Consider the following 10,514-nt stretch of genomic DNA (forward strand, 5'->3'; position numbering starts at 1 on the left):
GCTACCCATTGAATAGTAGTTGATAATAAACTATTATTAATTTATTTATGAACATGTTTTATATTAGAAAAAACTGTAAAATTATTATTTTGTAATAATATATAATTTATAGGATAAATTGTCTCTATGGTTAGAAATTAAAATTTAGGGCTTGTGATTAGTTTGAATTTATTCCCTGTGATTTGATAAAAACTTCACAAGTAGTCCTCATGGTAGAGATTATTTAAAAGGATTTAACCGACCATAGGGATTATATGTGAAGTTTTATCAAATTATAAGAACTAAAATCTAAATTTTAAAATCATATGGACTCACTTTTAACTTTATCCTAAACCATTTGGAATCTAACTTAATCTATAATATATAACATAATATATATATATATATATTTTTTAAAAAAATTGAATTGAGTTTGTAACATGCTAAATATTTTTAATATTATTTAATATAAATATATATTTTAAAATTTAAAATTTAAATTTTTGATACAATAAAAACATAAAAATACTACTTTCAGATTCGAAAACAGTTTTTAGAAGCAGAATTCGAATTATATGCCAAATATATGTTAACTTAATTCGGTAAATTTGAAAACCTAAAATAAAATCTAACCAAAGAGCCATAAATTTTTCTTTTTCTCTATCTCTCTTTTCTCTCTAAAAAGAAGTCCCTAATTTCCGAAGTGGGTCCCACTCCCCGGCTTTCTTATCTCATCAACCGAAGCACACCTAACACCGAGCCACCGCCTCTCCCAAAACTACACGTGTCAAAAATCGGTTGCTTCGGTCTTTGGTTCGGGTACATGACACCTCGCTCTTTTTTTTTTCTTCCCCGCCCCTTCTTCACTCTTCCTCTTGTAGCTTCCTACTCCCAAAGAAGAAAAATGAGAAAAACCCACTTGCGCTAAAGACTGCTTTTCATAAATATATATATTTTTTTCATCAATTCTTCTTCTGGGAATCATTTTTTTTTTCTTTCTTTTCCTTTTCAGTTAATGTATTCAATCTGATCATGTTGAGGTATGATTATTGTTCTGGTCCTTTTTATTGGAGATGATTTTGTTCCCTTTTCCTTTTCTGATGATCATTTTTGTTTTCTCTTTAGAAAGTTTTTGTTTTTCTTTGGTGGGTTGGAGGGTTTTTGATTGTTGGTGAAAGGGAAAAGTGATTTTTAGGAGCTTGATGATGCTGTTCAGTCGTTTGATCGTTTTTTTGTCTTTTCCTTATATTATGTTGAAAGTGAAAATTCTCTCTAAAAACGAGGGAGTTTGGAATTTAAGTGGTGCGATCAGGGGTTTTACTTCCATCTATGAATGGTTTATTTGTTATCGATTTTTTCTTTAAGTTTTGAGTCTTTCCCTTCTTCACTCTTGTCGCTGAGTGAGATTGTGCATATGATATTTTTGTTTTAATTTTCCCCTTAATGAATTTCAGTTAGAAATGGGGACTTGAAGAAGTTGGTTTTGTTATTTTGGAACTCTTGTTACTTTTGCCTATAGAACAATCCATTATTTGTTGACAATAAGAAATCATGTTTAGAAACATCAGATGAGCATAAGCATATTTTGTGGGGACTAGCCTTACTATAATTCTTCAAGTTGCAATGTATTGTATTTGCTTTATAGTTATGCTTTTCATGTAGAGATGTGTTATTGAGATTAATGAACTTAATCCTGCTATGCTCTATTTTGGCAGGGTGAAGTAACATGCATATGTTAATTTTTGGTTATTGCATGAGTTACAATAGTGTACTGCCGAAGTTTTTATGACATAAATTGATTACGGGATACCTTCTCAATGGGGGGAGCTTGTTCTAGGAAGAGAGACCAGCTAGATAATGAAGATAGTTCGCCTAGAGGAGCATCTGGAAAATACTGCAAAAGTGGAAGTTCCAAATGGCTGACAACTTCATTTTCTCGACCTTTTGTAGACATTGATCCTCAAAGAGGGAAATGCCCTTCCCTTATGGACCTATGCATCCGGAGAATATGCAAGGTACTGAACTTTCAGTACCTCCTTGTGTGGCATGAGTGTTTGCTGGTGTTCGTGTGGTCGTTGTTTTTGTATATCATGGCTAATTTCTTTGTTTTCCTTCTGATGATAGGATATAGATCAATATGATAGTTTTGGTATGCTCCCAAGGGATATTAGTCAGCTGATCCTTAATGAATTGGTGTATTCTCAGCTTCTAACTGATATTTCGATCCAAGCTTTTCGAGATTGTGCGCTCCAGGTAACTGAAAGTACACTGTTTCATCCATTGGCATCAATCCTAGTTAGTATTTTCAACATTTCTTTCGAACCAGTTGAATTGATATAATTCATGGGATATTTTTATATACTTTCAGGATCTTCATTTTGGAGAATGTCCAGGGGTGAACGATGCTTGGATTGATGTCATCTCCTCGCAAGGATCCTCTGTACTTTCTGTGGATCTTTCTGGCTCGGATGTAACTGATGGTGGATTGATGCACCTCAGGAATTGCTCAAATCTCCAATCCTTAAATTTAAACTTCTGTGAACATATATCAGATCGAGGGCTGGCACATATTGGAGGTATATATCGAATTATTTTCAATTTGGTCCTCATTTTCGTGCAACTGAGAGGAGGATCTCTCTGAGGGACTCTTTTTGGCTTTAATATAACCATGATGGGCAAATCTTTCAGGCTTCTCAAGGTTGACAAGTTTGAGTTTTAGGAAAAACAATGAAATTACTGCTCAAGGGATGAATGTTTTTGCTCATCTTGTAAACTTGATCAGATTGGACTTAGAGAAATGTCCTGGCATTCATGGGGGACTTATTCATCTCCAAGGTAGTTTCTACTTTTTAAAGTATTCTTTTCTGGATAGAATATTACCCTGACAATAGTTGCAATGCTTTAAAAGGCTAAAAACGACCTTGAGACTTTTCCTCTGGAAGAGGTGAGGCATAAGCATCAAGGCAATATAAGATATAAGCCTCAAATTGAATAAGAAAACATTTTACAAATCCTAAATTGGTACGACCAAGTTTTGCTAAAAGTGTGAAAAAAATTAACCCCCACAATTTTCACTTGATCAAAAATTCTAAAAAGACATTTTCAACATCACTAGTATTATCATTAATATAAGTGATTTATACTATAAATTTTTATTTTCAATGTTCTTAAAATTACTATAAAGTAGTAATAGTTCAAAATTTCACAACTCAAACCTTTATATTTTTGAGGAGGCAAATCACTATTATTTATCTAACCAGTAGATGAGGCATAGAGATTTTAAACCTCGGTGCCTTTTCACAAAGGCGCAAGTCTCTTATGATTAAACGAAGGTGCAACTCTTGAGGCTAAAAGTTAGTGCCTTGCCTCGCAGCGAGCCTTTGGTTTGAGTTTTTTGAATTATCTGTGGAAGAGATAAATTTAGATATTGTTGGGGGCTTGCTTGTATCTGATTATGCCTAATTGGGGGCTTACGTTTAAGTGTGCTATATTATCTAAGTTGGTGAAGTGGGGCTGTTTTAGTTACTTGAGGTAAGCTGTTCTTCTCGTTGTTCAGCATGCTAAATGTTTTTACGGCCTCTTTTATACTTGATTTCTTCTTTAGAAAATGTACAATCTTTTTTTGAAAACATATTTGAAAATTGCACCTCCTGTTTTGAATATGCAAAAGATCTGCTTTTGACTATTTTTGTTTAGTTATGCGTGTTAGTTTTGAAGTAATGTGAATTAAGCTTGAAAAAATGTCGAGAAATCAATTTTCAAATTTGTGAGTTTTTTTAATAAATAAAATGAATAACTGCCTTTTAATTTCAATATTTACACTTTCTCAGGATTAACGAAGTTGGAATCTCTTAATATCAAATGGTGTAATTGCATCACAGATTCTGATATAAAGCCTCTCTCCGGTAATTATATTCTCTCAGGATTTACTAGTTTACTCTCTATTACGTGTAGTAGATTTGTGTGTGTATGGTTCTATTTCTTGGTCATACAAGAAAAATACTATTGAGTGATTTGCATAAACGGCTTTTGTTATGAATCCTCTTCGCTACTTGGTTAAACGTAGGTTTTCTTCTTTTAATATATCTTGATATTGATGTTCTTTTTTTTGTTTGATTGCTATTTTTTCTTATATGTTAATTCTTTTTCAGTTTATAGAGACATTTAAAATATATATATATTTTTTAATGTGGTGTTTGCTTTATGATTAAAATCATCTGACAGCCTCTTCATTTACGCATTTTTGTTTTATAAACGGTTATTTCTTTTGCTCTACAGGGCTAACAAATTTGAAAGGATTGCAAATTTCATGCAGTAAGGTCACAGATGCTGGTATTGCCTACTTGAAAGGTAGGAGTTACCATTGCCTATTTATTTGCAATCAAATGCCAAATAGAAGGGCGTTTTTCTTTTTGCAGAGTTTCAAGCTGTATTTTTGAGGGCTGGAAGGGAAGCTAACTGAGCTGGAGACTCGCTTTAGCTGAATTCTTTTAGTTTTGACATATTCTTATCTCATGTTATTCCCTCTGATTTATATCATGGCATATTAACTATTTCCTAACGGAAATTATTCATTGATCTGATCCCCCAATGTTTTATATAGCAAGTTATCCATTACCTTTGTTTTGCTTGGTTTCCTGATTTTGGTACCATAAATAATGGTGTGAATTATATTATCTTTGCATTACAGGACTTCACAAACTTTCGCTATTGAACTTAGAGGGTTGTCCAGTTACAGCTGCTTGTTTGAACACTCTCTCAGGTTATTATTCTCGATGCTGTCTATCCTTTTTGAGGTGCTAGTAATTTAACTTGTAAAATTTGTGTGAATTAGTCTATTTTTCAAGTATTCACGACACACTATTCAATAAAATACAGGTCAATCGTAAACACTATATTCTTCCTCTGTAAATTTCTTTTCAAAATCAGAAGAAAAACCACAATACGTATTTATATTTTATACAGTTCTTCATACCATACTTAAACTTTTTGGTGCCCTTTTGGTCAGCTCTTGGTGCCCTTCAATATTTGAACCTTAGCAGATGTCATATAACTGATGATGGAAGTGAGGGATTTTCTAGTAAGTTCTACAAGAATCTCTCATGAAATTGCTTGCCTTTGTTCTTTTTAGTATTCTTCCTCTGACTTTCTCCTTCTCACACGCACATGCTGTGAAAATATTGAACTTATGATGGCTACTTTTTTCACAGGCCTTGGGGCTTTGAAGATATTGAACTTGGGGTTCAATGACATTACAGATGAATGTTTGGTTCACTTGAAAGGTGTGTTCACTATCTGAAATTCTTTTTGAATCCCTTTTAATACCTTATTCTGTATTTCCTTAATATCAATGAAGCTATCTACCCATCCATCCGCCCTTCAGAGAGAGGCCGTTTTTTGTGGTTTGCTGGGGTGTGTGCGGTGCTTTGGGATGTTTGGGGAGAGGAATAATAGAGTGTTTAGAGGTAGGGATAGGGACCCTAGTGAGGTTTGGTCCTTGTTTCATGTATCCTTTTGGGCTTCAGTTTCGAAACTTTTTTTTTGTAATTATTCACTTGGTAACATTTTACTTAGTTGGAACCCCTTCCTTTAGTAGGGGTGTTTTGGTGGGCTTGTTTTTTTTATGCCTTGTATTCTTTCATTTTTTTTTCTCAATGAGAGTTATTGATTCTAAAAAATGCCAAGTCCATAAAGCTTATACAATATTTACCAATACATTGCATAACAATCTCCTGAAATATGAGTCCTTTTGCTTTGAAGCTGTCTTTATAAATGTAATTAAACACGCATATATATATTTCTTATTTCTGCAACAAAACAGGTCTAACAAATTTGGAGAGCTTGAACCTGGATTCATGCAGGATTGAGGATGATGGGCTGGTTAACTTGAAAGGTTTACATTTAAACGACATCTCTCTTTGATTTTGTTGCATTGCTTTTTACTCTTTATTCATGTTTAACCATGTTACATCAACTGAAGTTTGCTCTTCCTTAATATCCCTTTAGATCCAAATTCCTGACCTAAAGTTTGCAGGTCACTGATGGAATTATTACTACCAGTCCAATATTTGCAGTTTATCTTACCAACATGTTATGTCAGAACCCCTTGTAGAAAAAAGAGAGTTGCCATAAAAACTGTCACTTTTAGCAGTCCCTGTTTGCATAATACTCATGCACTCATCACTCATTTAAAAGATTCACTAATATAGGTGCAGACTTCTTGGGCGGACTTCGTAATAAATGATCATTTATAAACTTTGCTCATGATTTAGTCTCTTCCATGGTTTATTAATTGTAAGTTCGTCTTGAGTTTCATATTCTCTTATTTTATTTGGATTGTTTTAGTTCTCTGCATGGATCTTACACTTTGTTGTGTGTTGTCTTAATTTTATATATTTGTATCTTGAGCATTAATCTCTTTTCATCATTTCAATGGAAAGTTCTTTTTCCTGTTAAAAAAAATATATTTAAAATTAACAACTAAACTAATATAACTAAATTATATAGATTAGCATTCATCCTACATCATTGATTTAACTGTAATACCTCATCAAAAACCTGTAAGCTTTGTACGTAATTTTATAGTGTGCTTAAACTTCATGTAGCCTTGTACCTTACCTTTAACCACACATTTATCTGGTCGTAGTTCTGTCCTTTATGTGTCCTATGGCTCCTTTTGTCTATTGTAATTTTTTTCCTAATTGATTGCTAAAACTTTCTACCAATTTAATTTGTTTCAGCTCTCCACCGTTTGAAATGTTTGGAATTGTCTGACACTGATGTTGGAAGCAATGGTCTACGTCATCTATCTGGTTAGACATCAGCACTTCCTTGGCAACACTCGTGCGCACACACAAGACACACATTTTGGGAGAAGGGATTAATTTCCTAGCTCTAATAAAAGTTTACCTTATTCATGGATATTTATACTTATTTAATATGTGACCACTTCAATTTGAATGAAACTAGTAGATCTCATGCAACGGTCGTTATAATATTTAATTAGTTTAAAATCATCTTGTATTCTGTTTACGAATTTGAGAAATGATAGAATAGAGAGTTGACCGCTGATGTACTGTTTGATCCTATCGACAAAAAGGAAAAATTATAGGTTTTTGGATGTCAAAGGAAAAGTAGAAGAGAATGTTATATTCATGTCTTCCCATTTAAATTGATTGAATAAAAGCCCATGAATATGATGTCTTCTGCATCAATCTATGCAAGTTATAAATGTTGAAAATGTTGTTTACCTTGGCAAGTTGTGTTTCAAAATTAGTTATATGCCTATTTTAATGGTTTAGTAGTAATGATGATTTTCCTTTCTTTTGTTTTGACTTTTTAGTATCATCTAAGCCTTGTAAGTTTGGTTTTTACAACCTTCAGTCTGTTATGTTGTAGGTTTGCTTAATCTGGAGAAATTAAATCTCTCATTCACCGTAGTGACTGACGTTGGCTTAAAAAAGCTGTCTGGACTCTCATCTCTTAAATCGCTTAATTTGGATACTCGCCAAGTTACAGACACTGGACTTGCTTCCCTAACTAGTACATATTCTTTAGAGAAATGCTCTGATCTTTGAATTCTCTTGGGGTTCATCTTTTATGATTGGCCTTTTTATATTCCTCTTTTGCAGGTTTAGTAGGATTGACTCATCTAGATCTTTTCGGAGCTCGTATTACAGACTCCGGAACAAACTATTTGCGAAGTATGTGCATATTCACAGTACAAGCGCTGTTAGTGAATGAAAAATATATTTCGTGATAATGGAAATCACAAATTCCTGAATTGTTCATAAGTTTTGGTTAATGGATTACTTTATATGTGATAATCTCTTATTCAAATGAGCGAGGATAGTAGAAGTTTGAAAATGAACTTGTACCTTGAGGAACCAAAAGCCATTTATACATCCCTTTTGACTAACAGGCTATATCTTTACTTCATTGAAGGTAGTTCTTATGGATGAATTACCATTTAAAGACAAGATTTAGGGGCAGCGTGGAATGAGTTTTTTAACTGGAAAAAAATGTTTTTAAACAGATTGGAAGTCATTCCAAACAGGCTCATACGTTTTAGATGTACAAGGTATCCACTTCTCATTCCCTTTTTCATATTTTTTTATGACCAGACTTCAAGAACCTACAGTCCCTGGAAATATGTGGTGGAGGACTGACTGATGCAGGTGTGAGGAACATTAAAGACCTGTCTTCCTTGATGGTGCTCAATCTATCACAAAATGGCAATCTTACTGATAAAACCTTGGAACTAATTTCAGGTACCTCATCTAAATTCATAAACAGTCTCACATCTTTGTTGTCTATTTATGCACTTAGAAGCACGGATATGGATACGGCATGGACACGGTGATACGTTACTTTTTAAAAATTTAGGACACAGACACAACAAGGACATGTTTATTAAAACATACATTGTTTAAGATATATATCACTTTGAAGTAAGAATGAAATTTGAAGTCGATGAGTTTATGCAGTTATATGCTTAAAAAATTAGTTTGATGTATTTCAGTATGAAATTATTATTATTTTTTTTTGTGATATATGTGTCTATTTTGTATATGTTTCAAGGTTCTATTTTGACTTTGTACAACTAGTATCTAACACATCTCTTACACTAATAAGTGTCCGATACATGTTGAATACATGTCCGAACATGTGTCCATGCTTCTTCATTCATGCGCCTTCTTCAATTTAATTATTTTTGTTGTGCAATCTCGTCTGTTGCATCTTAAAATTTGATGAACACAATGCATTCTCTTTTGTAAGGGATTGGTTTCATCTACATTTAATCTACAAAATCTGTGTATTGCTGCTCAAGGAAGATAGTTGAAATCTATCTATACATGTTCTAATGTCTCTACTCCAATGTATATCCACAGGTTTAACGGGGTTGGTCTCTTTAAACATTTCAAATTCGAGAATCACCTCTGCGGGACTGAGGCACCTGAAAACTCTGAAGAATCTAAAGCAGTTGACGCTGGAGGCTTGCCGGGTTTCGGCAAGTGATATAAAAAAGCTTCAATCTACCGACCTCCCGAATCTGGTGAGCTTCCGCCCTGAGTAGCTGTGAAGAAGATGTCCTGTGATCCAACCTGCCACAAAGGCAGAGTTGTAAATAATGGTATCCAGGCAACAAGTTCTTATCAAATTGTGCATAGTTTTGGATTTATTTCAGGCCATGAGCTTTCAAAGACCAAGTGCTTTTAAGTGGAGTCTAAAAAGCTTTCTTTTCAATCTAGTTCATTGGAAAAATTGGATAAGAATGGTAGAAGCTTGCAAGCCATGGCAGAAAAAGTGGTACAAAAAAAAGGGATGAAACTTATGAAACTTCTGTAAATATATCTTCCTTCTCTGCTAAGGTAGTGGAGAATGTGAATAATGCAGTTTTTAAGTTATTGGGTTATATGTACCGTTCATGTACGAAACTGGAAATGGATGTTCTTCCACTTTATGAATTTCCATCTTATTATAATTTATTATCATATGATTGTACAGAGAAGTGATCTTGTCAATTTTGCTGTCTTATTAGCTTTGGAAATCTTGTTTTTCTTGTGCTTATGTTCCCATATTTTTTAAATAATAATATTAATATGTCAAGCCCCTGTCCTGTTCACAGCAATTATAGTGCAAAGACAGACAATTGATGAAATAAAAAGATTGTTTCTATTGATATTGATTCATCCAAATCCCAGAAAACATAAGAACGAAGACCTTGAACACTTGGAGAAAAATGAACTTCAGAGACAAGATGAAAAACCGAAAAAAACATAGTAACAACTAATAATCCTAGCACAGATCTGGGAATTCTCCTAAAAGGTTTTCTAGCTCTTATTTATCTTCAAAAAATGGCATGTCGTGATCTCAAGTTATCTTTTTTATAGGCCTTTGCAAGGATCTCCTAATTGTTTTCATCTTCCACTAATTTCCCATATTAGAATTATTAGAATTATTCTCTGCCAATTCGGTTGTAACCAATTCTTTCAACATATTTTCCTTTTTACCCTTTCTTTTATATGTGTAAATAATTGGGTTGGATGATCCTTGCTTGTAGCATTTCACTAACCAGCTTTTCTATTTCCTCTTTCTCTGTGCGTGTCCATATCTATAGGGTCGAACATTGATAGGATTTTGTCCCTTCATGGTTAGGACTCGATGATCAATGGCACGCTTCGAGGGTAGAGTTGAGGGGATGTTGAAGACTTCCCTGCTTTGCTCTAATAATGCTTGAATCATCACGGGTAGCTGCTTGATCTGTTTTCCTTCTTGCTACTTGGTTGATCTCCTTCGATCTCAAGATGCTGGAACTCAATGAGGAATCTCATATCTTCTTCCTCCCATATTTTGGATAGTGCTTTTGAAAGAGACCTCTTCTTTAATGAGGGAGGGATCTCCCCGAAGTACCACCTGAGAATCACCTGACCAAAAAGACCTGATCAGTGAGGGCCAGTGAATACCCATAAAACCAGTGGTGCATAGCCAAGGCATTCCCAAAACCACATCCATCTGGCCCAACTCGATTGCCA

At 34.0% G+C, this 10,514-nt stretch overlaps 1 protein-coding gene across 2 annotated transcripts; it reads left to right on the plus strand.

Annotated features, from left to right (window-relative positions):
- Positions 1–736: 736 nt before the first annotated feature.
- Positions 737–9,490, plus strand: LOC120085488 (Leucine-rich repeat family protein). Of its 2 annotated transcripts, none has more exons than XM_039041476.2 (16): positions 737–1,019; positions 1,695–1,994; positions 2,104–2,232; positions 2,348–2,555; positions 2,668–2,814; positions 3,810–3,884; positions 4,258–4,329; positions 4,670–4,741; positions 4,988–5,059; positions 5,190–5,261; positions 5,801–5,872; positions 6,720–6,791; positions 7,378–7,521; positions 7,611–7,682; positions 8,103–8,249; positions 8,871–9,490. In XM_039041476.2, exons 2-16 carry the CDS (start codon positions 1,797–1,799, stop codon positions 9,053–9,055), a joined length of 1,737 nt encoding a protein of 578 aa, XP_038897404.1. In that variant the 5' UTR covers positions 737–1,019; positions 1,695–1,796; the 3' UTR covers positions 9,056–9,490. The 2 variants fall into 2 exon arrangements, with proteins under 2 accessions (XP_038897404.1, XP_090173690.1); XM_090317564.1 differs by lacking the exon at positions 737–1,019 and adding an exon at positions 1,031–1,281.
- Positions 9,491–10,514: the final 1,024 nt, after the last annotated feature.

The sequence above is a fragment of the Benincasa hispida genome, chromosome 9, assembly GCF_027475165.1.
Source record: "Benincasa hispida cultivar pf3 chromosome 9, pf3_genome.v1.1, whole genome shotgun sequence".
Lineage (NCBI taxonomy): Eukaryota > Viridiplantae > Streptophyta > Magnoliopsida > Cucurbitales > Cucurbitaceae > Benincasa > Benincasa hispida.